The 12,260-nt window shown below is 54.6% G+C and overlaps 1 protein-coding gene across 2 annotated transcripts in view; it reads right to left on the bottom strand.

Moving 5' to 3' along the window:
• Positions 1-1,103: 1,103 nt before the first annotated feature.
• The window catches only part of GRAMD2A (GRAM domain containing 2A), a 34,325-nt gene continuing 23,168 nt past the window's right edge, over positions 1,104-12,260 (bottom strand). The window contains exons 2-12 of one of the 2 annotated variants that reach the window (XM_077748514.1): positions 8,450-8,542; positions 7,109-7,166; positions 6,675-6,750; positions 5,928-6,031; positions 5,257-5,355; positions 5,060-5,131; positions 4,478-4,540; positions 3,402-3,546; positions 2,801-2,900; positions 1,867-1,971; positions 1,104-1,606 (exon numbers count right to left, since the gene is read on the bottom strand). In XM_077748514.1, the coding sequence (XP_077604640.1) occupies positions 1,603-1,606; positions 1,867-1,971; positions 2,801-2,900; positions 3,402-3,546; positions 4,478-4,540; positions 5,060-5,131; positions 5,257-5,355; positions 5,928-6,031; positions 6,675-6,750; positions 7,109-7,166; positions 8,450-8,542 (919 nt within the window). In that variant the 3' untranslated portion in view covers positions 1,104-1,602. Of the gene's footprint in view, positions 1,607-1,862; positions 1,972-2,800; positions 2,985-3,371; positions 3,547-4,477; positions 4,541-5,059; positions 5,132-5,256; positions 5,356-5,927; positions 6,032-6,674; positions 6,751-7,108; positions 7,167-8,449; positions 8,543-12,260 lie in introns of those variants that run through there. The other variant, XM_077748504.1, reaches the window with a different exon arrangement.

Genomic DNA, 12,260 nt, shown 5'->3' with positions numbered 1-12,260 from the left:
CCCCCCCCCCCCCCCCTCCCAGAACCTGCAATGGGGAGAGAATGAAGAGACTGCTAGTCTGAGTTTACGGACTTGTCACCTACGGTCAGTCCCTCCAATTCCCATTTGGGTTTGTCTTATCATGGCTCTGTAATAAATAATTCCTGCTTGAATTGCTCCCTGATTAGCCTCTCGGGTGTCCGAGGAGGAAAAACGGACTATTTCTGACACCACTCACCCCGTCACCAGTGACTTTCCTGGCTACCGCTGACCTCTTCACTAAGGCCCCTCCCTCTACCTCACCCCCAAAGGCACGGTCTTAGCAGATGGGAGTCCCAGGGGGAACAGGCAGCGATCTGAGATACAGACAAGCTGTTCAGAACAGAGAAGGCCTTGGCAGAAATGGAGGAATCCATTTCTAAGACAAAGCTACCACTGTGTCTACTCTTCCCATCCCCTCACCTCTCTGGTCTCCAAAGGTGTCAGAGAGAACCCCTTAGCCTGGTCGCTGCACTGTCCACCTTGGACACCTCTACCTTTTTCATGGAGTGAGAGAAGCCTCCCCCGTGGCCTGCAGCATACTCATTTCCGGAGACATGCGCGAGCTCTGCCCTGCGGTGGCCCTATACCATTGTGCCCAGCTGCCCGGCCTCGCCGCCCCGACAGGCTGCTATTGGTCATGGCCTCTCAGGCAGTCGGGCAGGGAGTACAGAGCAAGATCTCAAATCAAAGCCACCGACCTTCCCACCCACCCCCACCGCGGCCCCTACATCCCGCCTGGGGCACCTTAGAACGGTTTGAGCGCACGAGGGGAAGACGCAGTACCACGTCTGTGACCACAGTGATCAAAGGCCCTGCTCCACCTGTCTCACCAGGAAGTGGCCGCTCAGGACACAGAACGCTGGGCCTCTGCTCTCCTTCACAGCCCCTGCCACCGTCCTCTGCTGCAAGTATTGTATTGTCCTCCAGATTCAGCCAGCCTCCTCATGAGAGGCCAGAACTGGGCCTCAGCACAGGGCAGGAACATTCCTCTCTAGCTGGAATCCAGGTTACACGCCCTCCTCGCCTTGTTCATAGCTTCTCCCTCCTCTCCCCCCGCCCCCCAGTCTGCCCTTGGCCTGACAGGTGCCTGGCTCCCAGAACAGAGACTCGCAGGGGCCCAAGTGAGAGCACAGTATGTTGGGAGAGATCAGAGCCCCGCTGGTGGTTTGGGTTCGAGGCTCTGTCCCACTGCGGCAGAGAGCCACGTGACAGTTGAAGAGGTGCATTCCAGATACCAAAGCATGGCCTTTGTCCCTTGGGTGGCTCCTAGTCCTCTGCCTCTGTGCCAGGCTGTTTCCAAGGAACAAGTTAATTTTCTTTTTCCACTGAAGTGCTTGCCGAAGCTTAGTATACAGAATTTCTCAGCTGGTTCCAAGAATCTGGCTTTTTGTCTGAGTCCCCAAATTGTAGCAGCTTTGTAAACAGGAGGGATAAGAGTTAGGGGGAGGAGGAAGGATCTGGAATGTATCCCATCATATTCAGTCTCAGCGCAGCAGCAGCATAAACCATGGGGATCACTGGTGGAACCTTAGCACCCAGAACATTCTTCACAGAGAAGTGGGGACAAAGGCACGGTGGCTGTTACCTGCACACAGGAGAAGCACACATCAGCGAAAGGGCCTAAAAGGCAAGCAGACAGATCAGTAGAACCTTTCTCCCCCCATGAGAGTGGGACGGGTTGGGATCTGTGTATATCGCACACGCTGTCCAACCTTGCTTGGGACCATCAAGCCAGAGCAATGGCAGGGCCAAGTCCAACCAGGACAGCAAGCAGCCTGGCCGTAGCTATTGGCTCCTATCCTTCACCCTCAATCCCAGAGGCATTAGCAAGAGACAGGGCATCACCTGTGCCCAGGGACTGGGCCATCCCAATTCAGGGAGCGTAATTGCTGTTCCAGCCGGGAGATGCGGAATGCCAGATAGGATGAGGACATGACCAAGAAGCAGATCCTGGAGAGAGAGAAGAAGGATATCTTCCCTGGGAAAAGGGCATTTTTAGAGGCTCACCAGAAATAGGAGTGGGGACTAAGCTACTTCCGGTTGCAGTTGGAGGAATTAGAGAAACCTTTGCCCTTCAGCTACCTTCAAGGCCTGGACATCGTTGTTCTGAGAGGCCCTGTGGGGGTCCTGAGACTCGTCCGCATGGAGGTGCGCTCCAAGCCCAGCAAGAATTCTAGGTAAACTGAGGCCACCCTCCCTCTGACTGGCCACCTTGGCCCCATGTCTCCGCTTCAAGACCACAGAGATCATCCCCTAAGGCGGCAGGCCCACATTCCCCCAGCAGGTGCTGAAGCTGACAGCCAGAACTCAGCCAGCAGAACCAGAGGACGGTCACAAGGTACGGTGAGGGGAAGCCAGGGGCTGGCTGTTCATGAAACACCCCACCATACTCACCGTTCTGCTGGCCAAGATTTACAGCCAAGTCTGGGGTTCCAAAAACTGCTCTAAAAGTGGGTAGCAGGAAGGCTGTGGCCCCCTCCCCTCGCCTATCTGATGGCCCTCTCCAATTCAGTCAGCCCTCCCCCTCCCCAATCCTCTGCAACTTTTCCTTTTTTTCATATCCTGCCAGCCTGAACCCTAAATTACAGGGTTGTATGAATAAAAACTGGAGATATTTGGTCTTGCTTCAGAAGGGCCTGCAACGTAGCCTCCAGACTCCGCCCAGGACTTTCAGTTGACCTGGGAACTCCCCACACACAGAGGCCCCTGCTCTAAACAGCCAGACACCCAGGTGAGCTTGACAACCCCCTGTCCCCCTGCCTCCGATACAGTCACCTACAGCACGAAGATGACCTTGAGGAGTTGGCAATCCCAGAGCCTCAGCTCCCCGTCGCTCCTGGGCTCCTCCTCCAGCTTCTCCTCCTCGCAGACAGCATTCTCTGTGATAGGAGAGCAATTAGACATCTTCTGGGGGCAGGAAGCAGGAGCCCAGCCCAGCAAGGAGCATGCCCACCTTCCTCCCCCTCCCCCCATTCTCTGAAGCTACTTGGGCACTTGGCTTTCCCTTATGGATTTGAAGAAAGTAAGAAACAGCTTTAGGAAGAGCTGGCTGTGATTTTTCCTTTTTTTTTTTTTTAATGTTTTATTTCTGAGAGAGAGAGAGAGAGAGAGAGAGAGAGACAGCGTGAGCAGGGGAGGGTCAGAGAGAGAGGGAGATCCAGAATCTGAAGCAGGCTCCAGGCTCTGAGCTAGCTGTGAGCACAGAGTCTGACGCGGGGCTCGAACCCACGAACCGTGGGATCGTGACCTCAGCCGAAGTCGGACGCTTAACCGACTGAGCCACCCAGGCGCCCCATGTGATTTTTCCTTTTTGCAGAAGTAAGGGGAGGAAAAGCCTGGTCTTCACAAACAGTGGTCATGGACAAGCCCCCTGAGCTCACCAGAGCCTGGAGGCTTCCTGGAGGGAAAGAAACTGTCAGTGGAGCCCATGGATGCCTGAGGGATACAAGGGATGTTGTCTGGGAGGGACAGGGACCTGGAGGCAGGGCACACTTTTCTCCACTTCATTTCAGGGATGAGGACTTCCTGTAGAGAAGGCAGAAGAAATTGTCTGTGACCCTTGGGATCTCACTTGTCCTAAGGGCCCACATTAGGTTTATGACACCTTCTCCGGATATTACCAACAGGGAATCCTAGTGAGCATGATGTCAGGTACCCAGAAGGGGGGAAGCCATTACCATAGCAACCACGTGTCTCTCTTCTCTGCTCCCTTAAGACTGTTAGTACAGAACCAGCCTGGGATCTAAGACATGAGCTAACCCAGGTATGTGCTCATATCTGCTGAGTCCAAGAAAGCGCAGCACAATATAATTTAGATGGGACAAGTCCTTCTAATCTGGGCTCTAACCCTAAGGACATCACTGGCCTTGGCAGGGGGGTACTTGGAGTCCCCATCAACAAAAATGGGAACATCACCTTCTATTGCCTGCATTAGTAGTATGCATATTGTATGCTTGGCTAAATGCTTAATGATTAGTGAAGGAGGCTTCAAACACCCCGGGGTCATTTCCATCCCCATCACTGTTCTTTCTAGAAACTCGGCTCTGCCTACCCAGAACCTCAGCAGCAAAGGAAACTGCTGGAGCCTCAGCAAATCTCAAATGAGTCTGTCTGAGTTCTACAGAGATAGCCTTTGGAGTTCTTCCCTGAGGATAACTCTATCCCCTGGAGGGCCCTCTAGACCCTCTAGGTCTGCTCAGCAGTGGGACCCGCCTGGGCAGTGCTCTGGGGGCTGGACATCTGTTCTGCTCAGAAAGTCCGCGGAGCTGCCCAGGGTCTACTGGCTCTACATGGTATGGGGCATGGCAGGTGTGGGGGACCCCTGGCATAGCATGGTCACTGGCTCTTGAACCTGGAGCCCCAGTTCTGCATTGTAGACCCTCCTGGGAGGCCCTGAAGCCTTGGGGCCATAGGCCCTGCCACACTAGCAGCTGCTGCTCCCAGCCCCAGCTCTCACCAGAGACTCGCACTCAGGTTCCTCTGGAAATTCTCTTACACTCAGGCTCTTCTTGCTGGAAGGCTGAGGAAGAAAGGGAGCAGGGGTCACTTGTCCACTTGGAACAGCCGAGGCCAGGGGTGAAGAGGTGTTAGTACTCTCCAAGAGAGCTTTACCTCCACATAAGCCGCCTTGGGTCAGATGGAGCCTCACTCCCAGAGTTTTCAGGGGCTAGTGCTGGAGCAGAGCGCAGATCCAAGGCAATGTACTTCCCCAAGCTCCTGCCCCTCCCCACTTCCTCACCGTGGGCCAGAGAGAGCTGTAGGCATACTGGGAAGCAGCCACATGCCTCTGTCTATACACCAAGGAAGCACAATGAGGCCATATACATGGGGACACACATGGGCCACTGGCCTCAAAGACACATGCTCACAAGCATAGACACCCAGTCCAAGGACTAGGTTCAGATACACTGGGCCTGAGCCTCTTACTCCCCTCTCCCTGTCCTTGGTCCTTGTATCAGAGAGATGGGCCAACTACTCCCAACAGCCTGTCCCAAGACCTCAGTCTCCCTCGACCAGCTCCTGCCCCGGAGCTCCATACCTGTAGGTGTGTGCAGACCCTCCTCAGCATGTCATATACACTGTCCCGGGAAAGCAGTGACACAAAGACATACTGGGACCCAGAGAGAAAACAGAAAAGGGAGGGGTAAGTACAGACTGGGGTGAGTGCCAGAGTCAGGATCCTGGGGCTGGGTTGGGGAAATTAACAAGGGATGGCTGGCCCAGAGACTCACTGACCTTCTGGCTGGTGTTGGTGGTGATGGCCAGGCCATTGGGAAGGAGCCGGGCCATCTTGTGTTTTTTGATCATTTGGACAGACACCACAGGAATGACCACCTGAGTGGGGAGAGGTGTGCTTCACTCAGGATTTACCCCAAAAGACACGGTCCCTTTGCTTCCTGCATAGGGCCCCAGCCACAAATGGCAGTCAGCCAAGCATAGACACCGTGGAGAAGCCTGGCCCTATGCGGGAGACTATCTGAACCATCCACTTTCTCTTGCAGGTTCCCCTTGCAGTCGTTCTACCGACCTGCCCCAGCCTTGACAGCACACGCCGCTCCGGGCTCTCATCCTATTATCCAGGTGGCCAAAGACGGTTGCTCTGGTGAATCCCATACTCCAGTAGTGGAGTCCCCTGAGCTACCACCCGGCACAGGTATGGCTCCCCTTAAGCGTGGCATCACACTCTGCTTCTTAAGGCATTTCAGAGGTACCCACGGGCAGAATAAATTGGCTCTGAGCTGTTCAGGCTGGCTCAGGCCAGATGGGGAGTCTAGACTGGCGCCCCTCCCCAGACACCAGGTCGGATGCCTTGCAGTGAGAGGCCCTCATGCCTGCAAGGGAGGGGCCTATATCTTCCCTGCCCGGGACCTCATGGGCCCATTGCAGCCCCTACCACTTATTACTACCTTGATATCCTTGCCAAAGAGGCTGGCATGGAAGCAGAGCCAGTTAGGGGAGATGTAGAGCCGGCCCTGGAGAAGGAGGTCTCTCTGGAGGGCACAGGAACACACTGGGAAGTCACAGGAAAGAAGACTGCCATGAGCAAGGCCAACCCAGAAGCTCCAGGGGCTGGGTCCTACACTCAGGAGTCCAGAGCCCAGCCTCAGGGACTGCCTTCCTCAGAATCCCCCTTCCCGACCCCGGGCCCCAAACCACTCATTCCACCAGCACCCTGAGTCCTTCCTGAGAGTCCTGGCGGCCCCACCCTACCCCACCAAACTGCTAGAGGTTCCCTCTTTTGCCACCCATGCCTCACAGGGTTCCCCGAGCCTGGATTCTTGCTCCCTCAGGCAGAACTCCCTGCCCTGCCCTGCCCTGCCCTGCCCTGCCCTGCCCTGGACTGAGGGTCTCGACTGTGCAAAGGCTCCGACATGCTCACTGAGAGGCCTGAGCAGGAAAGAACAGTCATTGATAAGAGCAGAACAAAAATAAGATTTGGAAGCCCTGACATTGCCTCGAGAAAACTTTCATAAATTCCATTTCATGTCCCAAATCTACCCAGTCTTCTCATACTTTTGAAGAAAACAGGCCCAACCACATCCAAAGGGCAGCCAGTTCCCACATCGAAATTGTGCCTTGGAGGCTCCGGAGGAGAGGACCTGGGCCTCAGGCCCCCTAGGCACCTGTCCAGCCACACGAGGGAGACAGCTCACCTTTGAGAACCACCTCCTCCAAGGGGATGTCCTTAAACAGCTTGTGGTATTGCTGGTTGTATTTACTCAGTAGTGTCTGCAAACACACGAGCTGGGGCTGAGAAGTCCTGGGGGATCAGACCACCAAAGGGGCCCGGCACCAGCCTCCGGGAAATAATGCCACGCGGGCAGGGGCTCCGGTATGCAGCAGTCAGTAAGCAGCCAGTGGGGGTAAAAGGCTGAGTCCCAAGCACAGCTTGTCTCTTGGTGACGGTAGGTCCTGATGGGCGGCCTATGACGGGAGGGGGACACACCACCCCCACCCAGGAGGGGACACTCACTCAGGTTGCCCCTGGTGACAAGCCTGGTGGCCAAGGAGCCAAGAGTCACTGAATTCAGGCAGCCCTGGGCCCCTCCCTTGGAGGGCAGTGAGAAGTCAGCCTCCACACACTTACCCCTTCTCGGCCACACTTCTTGATCTCTTCACCCTTCAAGCCTTCTGGCCAGTGCAGACTGCAAAGGAGACATTCCGTTCCAGAGACCAGAAAACCTCAGAACGAGTTCTGCCCATACATCCTCAGAGCCAGGTCTGCCCTGGCTTCGAGCCAGAAGCTTGGGGCAGAGACTGAAGACCTGAGGCCCTTTCCTAGGAGCCACCGAAAAGTGATAAGCAACAGCGAGCATGCAGCTCGACTCTGGGGAAGGGCTGCAAGCCCTCCTCCCAGACAGCTGCGGGTAGCGCACCCGCCCCCCCCCAGGCCCCCACCGGAGGTACACTCAGCCTGAGCCTCCACCTCCCGGAGATGCTTAGGAGCCTCCCACCCCCAAGTGTCCAAAACCCTCTCCCACTTCTCTGGCCAAAGGATAAGCAGAGGAGCAGACCCAGGGGTAAATGAGTAGGAGACACGGGCATGGAGACCAGTTTGGGGAGCGGGGTGAGGTGGCGATGTCAGACTCACAGCTCCGGGGCCTGGCCACGGGCCATGATCCCAGCCAGACTGCCCTCCTGGAAGCCTCCTCCGGTAGCCTGGAGCTCAGCAGACTCACCTGACCTGATGGAGGCTACCAAGGCTGAGGGAGAGGGGGTGGTGCTGGAACGCAAACTTCTGCCCCGGCCAGGTTGGCCTGAGGACAGGTGGGCAGGGAGGAGGCTGGTAACCTGAGAAGCCTAGACTCTGCTAGGTCCCCGGGTGCTGGGACAGGCCCGGGAATGGGAGGAAGAGGTCGGGGGCGGCCTGTGCCCAACCTAACACCTGCCGCAAGGTCCCCTTTCTAACTTTTCTTTAACCCCTTATGCCCCTTTCTTTGCTTTCCGTTAAGTTTGTAGTTAAATTCCAGTTAGTTAGCACAGTGTAATATTCGTTTCAGGTGTACCATACAGTGATTCAGCACCTCCATACATCACCCGGGGCTCATCCCAGCAAGTGCACGCCTTACTCCCCATCACATATTTCTCCCAGCCCCCCAGCCCCCTCTCCGCCGGTAACCATCAGTTTATTCTCTGTAGTTAAGGGCGGGTGTCTTAGTTTGCCTCTCTCTTTCTCTCTCTCTCTCTTTCCTTTCCCCCTTTGTTCGTTTGTTTTGCTTCTTAAATTCCACATGTGAGTGAAATCATATGGTATTTGTCTTTCTCTGACTGAGTTACTTTGCTTAGCATGATACACCTTAGCTCCATCCACGTCATTGCAAATGGCAAGATTTCATTCTTTTTTTATTTGCTCTGGTCTTTAAGGTCCTCCTGAGGGCCTCCCACCCCTAATCGATATGAATATCTGACCGGTGGAAAGGGGCCTCACCTGGAGTTCAGGGGTGCCTGAACCCTGGCTAGTTTCTCTGTGCAGGACACAGGGCTCTTCGGAGAAGCTGCCTTTCCATGCATCTGCTGGTTGCTAAGGAGAAACAGTCCCACATTAGCGAGGGTGGCTCTGTGGGGACACCTTTCCCTACCAGCTTCACCATTCCCAGGGCAGCTCTTCCGCCCCTACCCCAGACCCGCCCGCCCTGCTATTCAGGGTGGGGCTGAAGCTGTCACAGTCTAGAGGCAGCAGCTCAGGCAGGAGTCCTCTGGTCCCTGACAGAGGGGACAACCCCACAGGCCATCTTTCCTGCGAGACTGCAGGTCAGTTTTCATGGGAACTCTTTTCCAGTTCCCATGCCTGGGCGGGAAGGAAAATCAGCCTGGCTTAGGGGAGCACCCGGCAGTGAAGGCTCGGGCCCCGGCCCTGAGAAAGCACATCGGGAAGGAGGACTCTAAGACTTGCTCGTGGCTGAAAGCAGCAGTTCCTGAGGTGCCCGGGCAGCATCACCCATAAGCCCTCAGCGTCTGGGAAAGGAGGCTGAGCACAGGAGGCCTTAGCAGAGCTGAGGATCTGGTGCCACTAATGGTGTGGGAGGGGCTCTAGTCAGCCCACAGGTGACCTGGGGCTGGGGGTGGAGGGGAGCAGCCCCACGCCATGAAGTGGCTTTGGTGGCCTTCAGACAATCAGGGCACCTTGGCCCTGGGAGCCATACCGTTCAAAAATGTCCCAGAGAGAGGGCCCGGGAGGGCGGAGACATCATCTCCCCGGGCAGGTGGGCTCCCCAGTGGCTTTTGAGTTCATGCCTCTACTAAACAGATCCAAAGCATAGGATTTCCCCCTTCCTGCCCCTCCAGGGCACGCAGTCAAACCAGCCCCCAACTGAGTGGGCCCAGAAGCGGACAGGAAGAGACGGTGGCCAGCAAGCAAGGCCATAACAGGGCATTGTGGTGGTCACAAACAGGCAACAAGGTACTGGGCAGATGAGGGGCCTCTCAGCAGATAAGGAGCTGGAACCTGAGGCCTGCAATCACCAGCCCTTGGTCCTTCTCAGTTTTGTCATGGGCGCAAGTCAAAGGTCTCTTCTTCAAGAACAGAGTTAGCCGAGATCTGCCAAGACCCTCAGAGGTCATTCAGTCTGACCCCCTACCATCCTGTGTACAGATTAGGAAACTGAGCCCTGCCAAGGGACAGGCTATACCCAGTATCACACCGTGAAGGAAACCTCACAAAATCAGCCCATCCACAGCCACGTGGCCTGGTGATCTCTGCCCTTAGCCTTCTGGAGAATTTTGCTATGTACATGTCAACATATATTTCTTGAATCTTGCAAAGTGACAAGTTTTGCTAGTGATTTGACTCTTTTGACTCCCAAAGTTAATTTCTATATTTATTTGGTTCCATCATTTCACATTTCAAGAGGGTCTCCCCCCTTCTTGACTTTGGGTATGCTCATCATAGAAAATGCGGGAAAGACAAACTATGATGATCATAATCACCGAGAAGCAAAAAGCCCTTAAAAAAATCACCCGAAGAAAAGATTTATGCATAGATATAGAATTTATGTAAGTAGAATTATACATTATAATATGTATGTCCTACTTTTGCTGTTTAACATGATTTTCCGAGAAATTGCCCGTGTCACCGTCCATGGCTGAGACAGAGTCTCAGAAGTGTGATCAGCGGGTGAATGCCCATCTCCCAGGCTCTTTAGACTCACTCCCAAAGTGCTTCCATATGTACTACTGATGACTACAGCCATCAGTACTACATGAGGGTGCCTGTTTCCCTACATCCAGGCTACATCCACCGGCTATTACCTTTTTCTCACTTTTGCAAAATTGATACACGGAAGTATGCTATTTTCATTTCTAATGCTGCTTACTGATAGGTTGAACAACCTTTCCCATATATACATATTAGCCACTGGAATTTCCATCTGTGAATTGTCTACGAGGGTCTCCACGTTTTTCTTATTGATTTGTATTAAATTCTTTTTTGAGAAAATTAAGCCTTAGTTTCTCATTGTTGCAAACACCTCCCCCAGTTTGGCATTTGCCTTTTGGTTTTGTCTGTGGTACCGTTCAGCTTTTGTGTGGTAGATGCCATCTAGGTCTTCCATCTCTCAGTTCCTCACTTGGTTTGAGTGCTTCGGTTGGAGAGGCCCCCGAGGCAGAGCATGTACAAGTCAAACCACGGAGCGCCTTGGGGAGCTTAGACCCTGCAGCTTGTGAGCATGCTGGGCCACAAGGAAAGAGAAGGATATGGAGCCCACTCTAAGGAGCCCACTCTAACCTGGAGGCCCAGGGATAGAGTGAGACCCCAAGAAGGACCTTGGCCATGGTCTCAGAGGAAGGGGGCCTGTCACTCAGGCACTGGGAAGGGTGATTCAAGCTATCAGGGCTGCAGGATCCCAGAAGGCAGACAGAGTGAGAGTCACAGAAAGGCTCCTAGAGAAAAGGAAGCTCAACCTTACTAACTGGGTAAGACTATCATCCTGCAAAAGTTCCAAAATCCAACTTTGTGTCAATGATCATTCCTCTGTGTGGCTTCTAAACTGAACTCATCCTTAGGTCCCGTGTGTCTTGCTCAGGGAGGGGAGCCTGCCCTCGGCCCTCCCCCAGCCTCGTGAGGAGCCCCTGTCGCAGACACAGCACCCCAATCCTGTTCTCCCTCTCAGCTCTCGTCACACTGGATCAGTGCTGGAACTGCTCGTCTCCGCGGGGTCCAGGGTGGCAGGGACTCTGCCTCCTCCCTCCCTGAAGGCCCCAAGCTGGGTACGAGGCCGGCGTGCAGCAGACACAGGCGACATGTTGGAGGAATGACAGCGCAGGGTCAGTAAGCGAGGCTGAAGGAGAAACGGACCGTGAGAAAAACAAAAGAAGGCTGTGAACTCCCCACAGCATCTCCAGGAAGAAAAGAACGGTGGTAAAACACAGTCACTGGGGCGTGGAGGAAATGACTTTCAAGTTTCTTTAAACTTAAAAGCAACTCCTTTACTCACGATGAACATGACGGTTACAAGCCGTTCCTACCTGTCCGTCTGTTAAGACCGGTCCCTCCTGGCTGTCCTCATAATGCTCCTGATACAGAGACTCTGCCTGTGGCCGAGATGCATGCTTTTCAAAATGATCAAGTCAGACTTTCTACTATTTAGCCTACAGTGTTTAGATGAGTAAAAGTAAAGAAATAGCAAAATCGGATGCAAGGGTAGGTCTGGGGCAGAGTGGTCACCATCGAGACCAGTCGGGTCGGGGAGCACCCAAGGACCAGCTGGGCCCTGCTACAGAAGGTCAGGAAGGAGGCTTCAAGAGCAGGAAGCTGGAGAACGGGGACCAGCCGCGGTCCCCCCGCTCTCCTGGCAGCCTCTGCGCGTCCCTCACGGACCTCTGCCAGCCAGTGCTCCTACCCTGTGGGTCGTGAACTAACGCTCTCACCCATCAAGTCCCACCCCTACCTCCACATGCGGACTGTGGGGTAACATCAGGGGTCCTCAAATTCATGTCTGTTTTTTCCTATCAAAGCCACACCAAAAAATATCATTATTATCATCAAGGGGATGCCAGGGAGGCCCAATATTTTGGACATGAGAGGGGGTGGAAGAGGTTGGGGAACTCCTCAGATGAGTCCTTTTCACCCTCCTGAGCCCGGTCCCAGGGCAGGATGCCTCTGCAGAGGACACAGCAGCTGCTTGCCCTACACGCAAGCCGTCCTTCATTCCCTCCACAGTCGCTCACTGAGTTCATCACCCCAGGAGCCCAGGGTGGGGCTCCTGAAAGATCAGGGTGGGAGCTAGCACTGGGGGATGTGT

This window comes from Crocuta crocuta, unplaced genomic scaffold, assembly GCF_008692635.1.
Source record: "Crocuta crocuta isolate KB4526 unplaced genomic scaffold, BGI_CrCroc_1.0 scaffold130, whole genome shotgun sequence".
NCBI classification, from domain to species: Eukaryota; Metazoa; Chordata; class Mammalia; order Carnivora; family Hyaenidae; genus Crocuta; species Crocuta crocuta.
This window is presented reverse-complemented; position numbering and strand designations above follow the sequence as displayed.